This window comes from Andrographis paniculata, unplaced genomic scaffold, assembly GCF_009805555.1.
Source record: "Andrographis paniculata isolate CXL003 unplaced genomic scaffold, ASM980555v1 Contig11END, whole genome shotgun sequence".
Lineage (NCBI taxonomy): Eukaryota > Viridiplantae > Streptophyta > Magnoliopsida > Lamiales > Acanthaceae > Andrographis > Andrographis paniculata.
The window spans coordinates 516,789-529,614 of NW_026137391.1; the positions used below are offsets into that span (position 1 = coordinate 516,789).

General features: G+C 30.8%; 3 protein-coding genes across 4 annotated transcripts; 1 reads left to right on the top strand and 2 right to left on the bottom strand.

Moving 5' to 3' along the window:
* Positions 1-887: 887 nt before the first annotated feature.
* Positions 888-2,910, top strand: LOC127249623 (acyl carrier protein 1, chloroplastic-like). The gene is made up of 4 exons (XM_051272534.1): positions 888-1,080; positions 1,694-1,786; positions 1,952-2,074; positions 2,570-2,910. Exons 1-4 carry the CDS (start codon positions 1,015-1,017, stop codon positions 2,693-2,695), a joined length of 408 nt encoding a protein of 135 aa, XP_051128491.1. The 5' UTR covers positions 888-1,014; the 3' UTR covers positions 2,696-2,910.
* A 626-nt stretch (positions 2,911-3,536) lies between these two features.
* On the bottom strand, positions 3,537-8,732 carry LOC127249616 (uncharacterized). Its single transcript, XM_051272521.1, has 8 exons — positions 8,398-8,732; positions 6,933-7,280; positions 6,019-6,136; positions 4,918-5,209; positions 4,717-4,789; positions 4,553-4,643; positions 4,378-4,457; positions 3,537-3,960 (listed from the first exon to the last, which is right to left on the bottom strand). Exons 1-8 carry the CDS (start codon positions 8,476-8,478, stop codon positions 3,826-3,828), a joined length of 1,218 nt encoding a protein of 405 aa, XP_051128478.1. The 5' UTR covers positions 8,479-8,732; the 3' UTR covers positions 3,537-3,825.
* A 1,335-nt stretch (positions 8,733-10,067) lies between these two features.
* LOC127249633 (uncharacterized) lies at positions 10,068-11,677 on the bottom strand. 2 transcript variants are annotated; one of them, XM_051272552.1, is made up of 2 exons: positions 11,533-11,677; positions 10,068-10,498 (listed from the first exon to the last, which is right to left on the bottom strand). In XM_051272552.1, exon 2 carries the CDS (start codon positions 10,478-10,480, stop codon positions 10,298-10,300), a length of 183 nt encoding a protein of 60 aa, XP_051128509.1. In that variant the 5' UTR covers positions 10,481-10,498; positions 11,533-11,677; the 3' UTR covers positions 10,068-10,297. The 2 variants fall into 2 exon arrangements, with proteins under 2 accessions (XP_051128509.1, XP_051128503.1); XM_051272546.1 differs by having other exon boundaries at positions 10,093-10,498; positions 11,529-11,677.
* Between the last annotated feature and the right edge of the window lie 1,149 nt (positions 11,678-12,826).

The following is a 12,826-nucleotide window of genomic DNA, read 5'->3' on the forward strand; positions in this document are numbered from 1 at the left end:
TTTTTTTTTCAAATATGTTGAGTATTTTATATTAATTCTAATTTAAAATTTTCACTCATCTCATTAAATTTTTTATATATTTTTTAAAATATTTTTATTTTATGTATAAATCAGCTAAAATGATACTATATATCCATTAAAGTATGTTTTGGCTCATATCAACATATCATATATGAAGTGGTATATAATTTGATTTGTATGCTTAAAATATTCATTTGATTATTTTATACCATCCAAACACAATTTATATTAATAGTTTTAACTCAAAATACTTTTTTTATTATTTTCGTACGTCTCTTTAAAAAAATATGTATTTTTTATTTTAATAAAAATAATCACATTAATATCAAATATCCTTAATTTTTATTTAAATTATAAATATACTATTACCCTCAAATTAATTTATTTATAAAATCAAATGCCAAAAATATTAAATACAAAATATTATTAATATCTACTTTACTATAAAACTACAAAATAGTACTTTAGAATAGGTGTGATACCTAGAAGTTGGACAAATTTTGGACAACTTATGTATGAATGAGTTCGGCGTTAGATCTTTCAAAATTAAATAAATTGAATAAATTATTCATCGAATTATAGTGTTAAAAATAAGTTAACTATATTTTAGTTTTCGTATTTGAGTAAAGTGAAAAAAAGAAAAATTGAATGAGGAAAATTAATATTTTATACTAGATATATAAATGTGTATATATGTATGGTATTTTTTTATTAATCCTATCATCATAAAATTGTTAACAAACCACCGTATGTCAAATTTCTAATCCAACGGCCCAAAAGCCCACTAAATTCTCATCTAACGGCCCACCTGTGTCGATACAAGCGAGGAAGCTAAACTGTGCTATATATATATAACGGCAGGGCATCTGCAGAGCAAGCACGCAAATCGCTGCACGAGCATCACACTCTTTGTATTCTCCGCCACCGTCTTCACTGCCCTTCTAGCGATTCTCAGATCTAATCTCTCTGCTCATTTCGTCGATTTGATTGCCAATGGCGTCTTTTACTGCATCATCTCTTTCATTCTCCGCTGTCACTTGCTCGTTCAAGCAAGACCAGGTAAGACCGAGCTCTACTCTTCGTCGATTTATTTTGATTTACTGTTTTTTGGCTGATGCTTGATGTTTGTTTTGTTTTGATCTGTGACCTTTAGTCGTAGTCGCTATCTGATTTCCATTTCCAGATGTTGAGCTTTTGGCTTTTAGTACTACCTGATGTCTTAGTCGTGAAGTTCTTATTTATATTGGAGATTTGTTTTGTTCGCCGTATTACTTTGTTCTTCGCTTGTGACAGCTGCGGAGCGGTTAATGATTGAAATTATCTTCGGAATCCAGCTCTTTTGATTTGGTTATAGGATCTTTGAGCTTTGATTTTCCGATCTACTGTTGGAATGAAGTTACGATAATCTCCAGATTATTCGCTTTCATTTTCAATTTGCTTGTATACTTTGACCATGTGTTCTATTATACTTTTAACTGTTTTTCCGTAAAAAATATGCCTAAATGTGTAGTTTGTTGTAGAATATTTTAACTTGTCTAAACTACTATATATATATATATATATATAACTGCACAGCGCATTTAGTTGTGTTTCATGTTGTTTTAGATCCTCAATGTGGTTTAATCAATTGCGTTCCTGTGGTTCTAGTGTCATGTAATTGTATTTTTGGCAGGTTTCGAATATGAGGAAGGCTTCACTTTCATTTGGTGGGAAGACATTCCCATCATATAAGTTGCCAACACTTCGTTACCAAGTGGCCTGCGCAGTATGTATTCTGTTTGTTATGAATATGTTTTCTTAGCTCGAAATTCAGTTTTTCAGTATTTTGTTATCTACATTAAGTGAAGTTCTGGCAATGTAACTTTGTTTCGTTGCAGATTTATCGATGTTGATGATATTACTGATTAAGTGTGATTGTTCTACTGAATAGGCTAAACCAGAGACTATTGACAAGGTCTGTGAAATTGTGAGGAAACAACTTGCTCTTCCTGAGGATCGTGATGTCAATGGAGAGTCCAAATTTTCTGCACTTGGTGCTGATTCTCTTGATACGGTAATGTTCTTTTTTCTTGCTATAATTAGTGTTTTCACATACTTTGTCATATCGTCTAATGTTATTCTTCAATTTAATGCATTCTATATAGATATATGCTGATTGTATATTTGGTCAATTTATACTTTTGGTACGGTTAGAATACAATAATCCACTTTTAACGATCTCTTCTTAACAAACAGAAGCAATCGAGCTGGTGAATAATAAGACAACATGTCATTTGTTCATTGATATTTTTAAGTTTGATGAAGAATGTCCTAGCTTTGCTTGATTAGTCGGTCATTCTATATTAATATCACCAAACGCAATATTGATATGTAGAGGGACAATTCTTTGTACGCTTGTAATGAATTGCGCCACAAACTTTCATGGATACTTTCAACTTTTACCCTATTCTGATTCCACAAATGAGAGTCTTGTAAAAATAAGGGATTGGTTATTTTGATCGTTTTTCTTGAAAATATTTGACTGACAATTACATTGCGACCAAATTAGGTTGAGATTGTGATGGGACTTGAAGAGGAGTTCGATATTTCTGTGGAGGAGGACAGCGCCCAGAGCATCACCACTGTTAAAGAAGCAGCCGAACTCATCGAGAAGCTCATGGAGAAGAAGTGTTGAAGCTGCGGCCTCCCCTCGACTAGTACCGATAAGTTTTTTCGAACATATCTTTCGTTTGGCTTTGTGTGATTGATTATGACTTTTTTCTTTCCCCTTCCTTTCTAGAATGGATGCATTGATTTAGCCAGTTGCTCTAAGATGCTGGTTTTTGTCTCTGAACCAGTTTGTGTTTGATCTATTAATGTTTTATGTTCTATCCAAAGTTTTATCAACTATTCTTTGCTTATGGTGGAATGACTGTATATCAAAATTTATATCTTATAATTTCTATAATTTTCATATCGAAATACTGAAATAGAAAATAAATTTATAATTTTGAGAAAATATGTAAAAATAATAATTTCTTTTGTCATTCAAGTTTTTATTAACATTTCATTTTTTTTCTATTGTTATAGAAGATTATTCCTATTTCTGTTTTTAATAAAAAAAATATCATATATTGTAATATATGTCCTTTATGGGCGGGTCGAGGGGGCATGAAGGGCGTAGGGGGCGGTGATCCCAACCCACCCACCCACGCTATTATGCCTTGATAGTAATAACCAGTCCGCATATTCATAATTCTCTCAGTTTGTTCTCCTTGCAATTTATTATCGATTTTTATTTTCAAATATATTTTAAGGTAAAGTATACTTATGATTTTTTATTTCTATTTTTATATTTTTAAAAATAAATATATTCATATTTATTAATAAAAAAAATATTAATTGTATTCAATTCAACCTTTTATAACAATTTTCAATAAAGAATTAAACACTTATTAAAATACACCACCACATACTCCTGTCTCGATTCAATGTATTTAATTGGAAATAAATACTTGAGTTAACTCATAAAATGGAAGGAATATATTTTTTTTCATAAAACACTATGTACGCTAAACTTTTTACTATATAGCCAGCCATAAAATACTTTGACATCTATATAGAGTTGTAAAACAAAAGCTTAGTTCTTCTTTCGATTATTTTTTTTATTATATACTCTTTACAATTTTTTTTATAATATATCATTTTCTTTCACAAAGATCATATTTAGCTACGATTTAAATACAAAACCAAACATACCCGAACGACCGTGTACCTAAAACCGGACCAAGTATTCTTGTCCCAATCTCTCTAGGTTGAACTGAACTATACGGGGCTCGAAGCTTGAGACTCTCGAGTGCACCAATAGTACAATTTCAAATACGCCGTGTTAATCAAACCGGCGAGTCCCAATCCCAACACCGATGAAATCAAGATAGCATATACAGGCGCTAAGCGAACCTACAAAACCAAAAGGAATACAATTAGATCGAATCAAGTAAAAACTAAGGTCTTGCGCGAGGAGATTATTAACTAAAGCACAAATTTCTAGAGTGAGCATTAGCATTAGATGTGTCTCGTTGTTTTGTAGACAACAAGAAGAATTGTTGGCCAAGACCTTGTAGGTGACCTAATTAATGAGCGTTCGTTCGTAAACATAACGAGTTAAAATTTATGTTCGTATTCGGCTCATTTAGTTTAACAAACAAGCTTTTAACGAACTGAACCGAGCCAAGCTCGCGAACTATTCGTTTGTTTTACATGTCTAGTGGTTGAAATTCCCGGTACGAGGTAAGGTCACGGATTCGATCACAGATGTGTGTGTGGGTTTTAAAAAAAAATACGAAGAACTATTGATAATCAAGGAATTTATCTCACCATATTGTAGAAAACATAGAGAATCGAAGTCACAAGTACAAACTCAAGTGCCGCATAACTCCATATGTACTCTCGTAGAGCTGCAAATGAATGAATTCGTATTATTTCCAAGAGTAAATTGCTTTAAACTTTCTCGACTAATCATGTGTATGTATATATATATATATATGTATACCTAAAATGACCGCAAGCATCGCTCCCAAAACACCTAATGTGAAAGAAAACGGCGCAGCAATTATAAGGGCTTGATTTTTCATATCCTCGATCTGCAACGACAACACACTATATATATACACAAAAACCCAACATATTCATGAATTTCATCGCGTAAAATCTTACCAATAGCTGCTCGATGAAGAAGAAGTAGCATATCGTGCTGATCAACACGAGCACGACAAAATCTTGCCATGGGCTGCGATAAAATATGATGAAAAAAAATATCGTAAAAACCCATTAGGGGCAGTCACCGCAAACCTATATATATATATATATATCAATGCGCGCACGAAAAGAACATCATGCTGGGATCGAAGATGCCACCTGTTTGACCTCTGGTGGTTCTGTTCCGTAAAGTTTCGAGTTTCCACTCGAAGCAAAGTGACCGGTAAGTTTGAGACTTCTTTCCCACAGACTTCACATAGTCGACTGCGCCGGATACTAAACCATTTTACGGCACAATCTTCGTGCACTAACCTTAGGGCTCCTTTACAAGAGCATTCCATCTTTAGTGTGTTCCTCTCTTCACATGTATCCATACAAATTCGACAGATTGCTTCCTCCTCAGGAATCTCGTGATCCTCGTGGACGGGGGCCGGGACAGAAGTTATTTCACCTAACTTGCCACAAGCAAGATAGCCGGTTCAAACACTACTTAGTCGAGCCGAAAACAAGAGCGGTTTTGCTAGTTGAGCTACTAGAAAGCTTGGCTAGTTAATCATAAAAACAAGTCGAGCTTAAGATCGAGTCTTTAACTCGGTTTGACGAAACATAGTAAGATGATAAACCTATTTTTTCATTAAGCTAAAATATCTAACATCACATGTATTTTAGAATATATAAGCTTTCACTTTGTACTATACAATCCACATGATATATATATATTTTCTTTTATAAAACATCACAGCAGACCGCTATCTAAACACAAAACATAAACATGAACCAAAGCTACCTACTCCCTCGGGTATAATTATTCATTTTCACAATTTTAGGTTGTCCACAATGTATTTGTTTCCTAATTTGGTAATTGTAGTCGTCACACATTGATAAAACTTTACATTTCATTTAAAATTACAATCATAGCATTTTCTATCGATCGTAATTAGAGTTTAAAAAAAATTCATTTAAATCAATACACTGTTACACAGTATATATTATTCACGAAAATATCAATATTCTTAAGTAAATGAATGCATACATTTCTGAGGGAGGGAGTATACTTTTTACCATTTTTATTAAAATTTCATTATATTTTTAATGTATATAAGCTCAAGCTTGACTACAAAATATTTCTAATGAGGTCAAGTTTCAAATTGGCTACTTTGAAAGTTAGATACTCGACTCTACTCGAATAACAACTCTACCAACAGCAATAGGGGCATAAGAAGCATTGAGACTATAAGTTAGTCAAAATTTGAAACATACCTATTTCAGAATCTTGGCCATGATTCTCATTGGAGGCAAAAGATGTCGATCGCACAATGAAATAGTTCCTTCCGGGCACAGAGAGCGACCTCGAAACACTACTTTGAGCCGCGCTCGCCTGCGATTTATTTCATTCATAGAATGATCTTTAGATAAACTTTTTACTCTCTATACTAAAAAGATGTTTACTATAAATGATTCGGAATTGTTGATTAAGAGAGGATTCGATACAATTAACCTCCCCAATTGGTTTGAGGGATTGATTTGTATTAAACATATTTCAAATGACTCCATCAAATTCATTAATTTCGTAGATTTCAAATTTCCAAATTAGGTACCAATTTCAAGCTCATTTCATATACTTCCTACAGTTAAACATATTTTAATTATGAAGTACTATCTCCGACCCGTCACAAATAACATTTTTTCTTTTTTTGTCACTCTCATAAAAGATACCACTTTGTATGTAAATTTATTTATCTTAAACATAATTAACAAATATAAATTAGTTTAATTAAATTTTTTAACATTTTAAAAGTAAACCACTCAAAACCCCTTTATTTTTGTCTTTCTCTTTAATAAATAAATATTTTTTTATCTATTATTTTTGTCTTTCTCTTTAATAAATAAATATTTTTTTATCTATTTTTAACACTCCTATTTTTTTTTATAAAATTAATTTTTAAGTTAAATATAAATAAATAAATATATATTTTTACTTATTTGTATTACATCAAATTTTATTATCTGTGTTCTAACTAAAGGAGTCATCGTACACGGGACGAGGGCGTATTTCAAAGAAGAGATAATTCAAACCTCTTACTTTAAAATCCACCATTAAATCCAAATTATCAAATCAAACTACTCTCAAAAGAAAACTCAAAGAAATCAAAGATGATCGATGAGAAGTGTACCCGTTGCTTTTCACTATGTGTCCTGGCAGACGCCGGCTGAGCAACTTGAGGGGACAAGTTCGAGGCTGGCGTCACGGGAAGTGAAGCACACCTATTCCATATCAAGTTCAAAACCGGAGGGCTTTCGAGAGTCACCTTAGCATCCGAACAAAGAAGAGAACTTCTTTCACTGTCGGCAGCAGCAGTCCTCTTTTTGAAGCTCAATGCCTTTAAAAATCCCGGCGATCGGAGATGGCTTCCTAAAATGGCCGTAGGCCTCGGAGGTATTTGAAGGGACAAATCCAATCGTCGAGCACTCGGCCCTGAACTTGCAAATGCATTTTCCGATTCCCTGCCGTCAGATGCACACTTTGTGCAATGCAGATCACAATATCAATGCCTAAGTCTTAGTTCTACATAGAATTTTTACAACTTTTTATACTATTCATCGATACAGTAACTTTTTCAAAAAAATAATATGGCATCAAATATTATTTTCATCTAACGAAATATCATATCAAATGTCAAAGTTTTTCGAAACTTCTAACAACGTCTATTTGACCAAGTTCTTCGAATCCCAAAATAAATTCGACAACAAATCTAAGCATCCAATTTACCGTTGCTGACAACATCAAAACATAGTATATAAATTTCAATTTTCATCAACAATAAATTTTTCAATAAAATATCACGATCAAATATATTTTTTTTCCATCTCACATTTAAATCCGCAATTTTTTATTATTTCCGATATTTTCGAAAAGTTTCTTAATTTTTCGTCTAATAGTTAATTTTTCAATAAAATATCACATCAAATATATTATATATTTTATCTATCAAAATATGTATCAAATTCACTATTTTGTTTACTATTCCCGATATTTTCCAAAACTTTCTATCTATACCGAGCCTCACTTTTACTCCTTCCATCTACCGTGTCACAGATACTCAAAGACACAAAAATTTAGGAGATGTACGATTAATAAATAACTAAAATTATATTAGTAAAATAATTAATTGCGGAAACGAAAATGCGACACCATAGGAGGAACTAAAGGAATATTATACAATTTTCAATCCGAAAAGAGTGTCAACAACTGATCCAAACGCCAAAGTTCACTAAAATTTTGAAATCCAAAAGAGTACAAACATCAACAAAAAAAAATCAAACACACCTAATATCCATCAATGTTCATCTTCAAAGATGAACAAATGAGTGAAAGTAAATGCAAACTTGTCCATCAACATTCCTCTAAATGCTTCTACGAACATCATTCATTAATCTTAATTAAACAGCAGAAAAAGTGACTATATACACAAAATGTTCACTAGTACATAACAATGGCGGAAAACCTCGATCGAAAATTCATATAAAATTTAACAGTAGCAAACGAATATAAATGCTGTTTATAAGTCACATCTCTTCAATTCTCAGCAACAAATTAAATAAAGGATCCAATTCTGCAGGAAATAAATGCTAACTAACCTGTGGCGCTTCCGGTGGAGGTGCTTCCATGGCTGCTGCGTCTGGATCACGAGAAACTTGAGTTGATTTAGCGTTTTCCATCGTCGATGAAGATTGAGAAGAAACGAAGAAGAAGAAAGGGGGAAATGGAAATTGGGCGTAACGTAGAAGCAATAATACGTAGAGAAGGGGTGGGGCTTTTTATTGTCTTGTATAAGTGGGAAATTGAAGGGTAGGCGCACTGCAGGTGCGTGAACTGGGCCCCACCGACGTAGATAACATAACTCCATTGTCGCTTTCATAGCTGCTTGGGTCTCTGTCTGGTTCGTATCCGACGCCTCAGTGTCGCAGCGAATAGTTTTAGGCAGAGGTAGATCGTCATCGTCGGTGAAAAGTGACGGTGGGTGTGTTTAGATTCTTCTTCATCCAATATACTTAGTTTAGTTTAAGATTAAGATGATAATTAGTTTAATTAAAATCTAAAAAATTTTAAATTAAAAAATTTAAAATAAAATTAAAATTTGTAATTATTTTCTTAAAAAAATAATATGACATATGAGCGAACAAAAATCGCAATATGAACCTGACAAATAAAATAAGTATAATTTTAATTAACATTATATAAAAAGATATCCTCATTTCCTCCCTATAAGTGTTTCTTTTTCATTTATATATGATTTGTTCAATTTTTTTAATAATAATATATTTTAATTATATTTTAAATTTTATTGTATATAATTTTAAAATTTTAATTAAATTATTTAGTTATTAGAATCATAACATATAATTATTTTAATTAATATACTTTATTAGTTAGTTATTAATTGTATTTTTTTCACACTTTAAATAAAATAGATGAAGAAATATATATATATATATATTCTATTTTTAAAATAAAAATAAAATATTACTCTTTAACGTATCATCTCATATTTTTCATTGTCGATTGTATTATTATATTTGATGTGTTGTATGTAGTTATATATATATATATATGAATGTGATGCTAGCACATGATGGTGCAATGGAGCCGAACCATAAATCAGGTATATTTCTTTTGTCACATTTTTTCTTTCCAAAATTTACTATTTAAATTTTATATTTTACTACGAATATATATATTTTTTCTAATAAAACTTTCCATAAAATATTATTTCAATACTAAATTCAAACCAAATTTTATCGAATTAAAAACAAAGAAAAACACACACCTGTGGCGTTTATTTTTACTTTAAAATACGAAATAAAAAAAATCATAAAAAAACTAATGAATCAATCTAGTCGAATAGATGCTATCATGCTAGTTTAATTAATAGTTATTTATTTATTAGAATCAAATTCAAATCGCAATTTATTTTTAAATTTCTATTACTATTATTTTTAATTAATAACATTTCTATAAATTTTATAGAAATGTCATATAATTTTCAATGTATTTTCTCACATAACACTATCTTTATATCACTTTAGACTACTAAATGAACTTCAATAGATGAACAATTTGATCGCCATTCACTTAAATTTGATTTCAATTTTCTTAGTATGCAGCATATATAAAAATAAATTATTTTCTGGAACAAAATTATCACATCCAAACTATTCTTAAAATCAAAACTAAAATTAAAAATAAAAAATAAAATCAAACTAAAAAAAAAAAAAAACAGATTGTGTTTTGCTCAACTATTGAAGCATAATCTTAAACTGAACCAAAAACCATTCTCAGCAAACAACAAATCCAATAATCAGCTTATTGGCAAATGTCCAACTATGCAAATAACATAACATTCATACCCAAAAAAGGCACCAAAGATTCGATTCGAAAACCACAAAAACATCGCATGAGCTCCATTTTCAGCAGCAAAACTATATAAAATCGACAATGAAACACACACACGCGTACTTGGGAGTCGGAGCTTTGAGGTCACTTCATCTTTGCCTCGGTGAACAAAACATGACGATTCACTCGAGGGTCGTATTTGCGAAACTTGAGCTTGATGTTATCGCTTTGGAGCCTCTTGGTTTTTTTTACCACATAGAAGAAGCCCGTCCCTGCTGCCGATACAAGCTTCACTAACATAGCGCCTGCTTTCTTCTTCTCGCCCATTCTTCACTAATGGAAACACTGCACAAGAGGAAAATAAAATACTCTCTCCGTGAGCCAAAATTACGCCATTTTTTATATTTTATTTTTATTGTCGGTTAAACTTGTACATAATCCGTTTCAAACTAAAACTTTAAACAAACACATCTATGATCCAACCATTATTACTTTTTTCAAAGAAAACTAATCAAATCAAAATACTGAAAACATTCACAAAACACATGTAAATACATCGAGTGTATTTACTTGTAAGATTTTGATTTTGGGTTTTGATTTTGATTAGTAAAATTTTGAACTAAAATAGTTATTTGATGTGATATAAATATATATTGCTTTGATGTTTTGAATGTAAAATGAAATTTTTGTATAATATAATAAATAAATCATAGGGGTTTGATTTGATGTTTTTGGAAAGAAAAAAAAATCGAAATAGTAAAATCAGGATAAAAATCCCACAAGTAAACAGAATCTTCCATTCTAGTAAGTTCAAATCCAAAACTAATAGTATTATCACTTATCATGATTTGTTCTTTTCTGGTTTGTCTTTAAATTTTTTTAGGTAAAAATCGTTATTGTATGCATTTTTTTTTTAATGAAAACTGTGATGTTATATAATAAACATACTTAAAAAAAAAACAAAACAAAAACATAAAATACCAAGAACATACCCTTCAATCTTGAACCAGACTTCACTGAAGTGAATAGCATATTTATCAGACATCAACCAACAGCGACATCCCCAAATTTGACCTAACTAATTAACCAGAGGCATAATATGGAATTCACAAAACTACAATTCTCAAAGCCTACAGCAGCTACAATCGAAATGATAATCAGACAAATGCCCGCTCGGAAAAGGTAAGTCGAAAATTGGGGATTAATCTAAGGATTCAAATAAAATATAAAATTCAATTCAATTCAATTCCCGAACATCTTAGACACGCCTCTCCGAATAATCAATCGAACGTTAAAAGATACTACAGAAGATTACACTGATACAAAATTGCAGCAGGGAAATCGAGACAAGAAATAAGGTGTATAAGCCATGTACCTACGTGCTCGAGCTCTCGAGAGGATGAAAAGGCACAGGCGGCAATGGTTACACCGGCGGTGGGAATCAGTACCAAAGACGGCGGTGCTGCGGCGATGAAATCCCCTTTTACTGAGCTCAATTCATCGATTCAGCACTGATAACAGATTTGGATCGACCATTCACATATTTCACAAGACCATTAGTGCAAATCTTATTGGGCTTTAATGGGCCCAATACAAAAGCGTGTTTCTTAACACACGGCCCAATAAACAGATGCAAATAATAGGCTTAATTTAAACAAATACAAATCAGAATGAAAAGGGGGAAGAAGAAGAAGGAAGAAAGAAAAGTGAGAGGGAAGAAGAAAAAAGAGAACTAATATATATGAGGAATGCTGTATATTTAATAGAAATAATATATTTATAATTCAAATTTTTAGAAATTATTAAACTATCATAAAAATAGTATTAATATTAATAAAAATACATAAGGAAAAAATATATAATTATTATTTTATTTATATTTAAAATTATAACTTTTTATTATATAATTAAATCATCTTAATATTATAAATACTGTCATACAACAATATTTTTATAGTTTATTTAATTTAAAATTTAATTTAATTATTTGTTAAATTTATTGTTTTAACTATTTTTTTTTTAACAGTTTAATTAATTATTATTTATATTATTTTTACATAATAAATATATTTAAATAAAATTAAAATCGAAATAAATTATTTTTGAATAAAAATTAAATTTGAAAAATTAGAAAATAAAAAAGGTGCGTTTGTCTTTTGAAGGAATATATATATTTTTAATTTGAGGCATAGAAAATTGTATAAATAATAGAAAATAATGAAGGTATATGATATATTAATTTTTTTGAAAAAAATATGAGGGGTGTTTTTGCCAAAATATAAAAAATGAATATATATATATATATAATATGTTGATATGCCTTGAATTTAGGGAAATGATTTGGATATTAGGTATTATATTAGGTATCATATCTCATTTGGATATTAGATATTATACTCTAGATTTAGATATATGATTAGATATTATTGACATAGACTTATGTTATAAATAAGCATGTATTCCCATGTTAACGGGCTGCCATCTGGCCAAGCCATGGGGCCAAACGACTCAAATCCTGCAATAAAACATGTTCTCCGTTTCTGTTCGTGGAGGTAGCCAACTTGTTTTTGGTGAACTACGTAGTAGATCTGTGTCTTCTTTACGTTTTCTGTTTGTTATTCGATCATTAACCCTAGTTCGTCATAACATATAAACCAGTGGTTCAAACCGAAA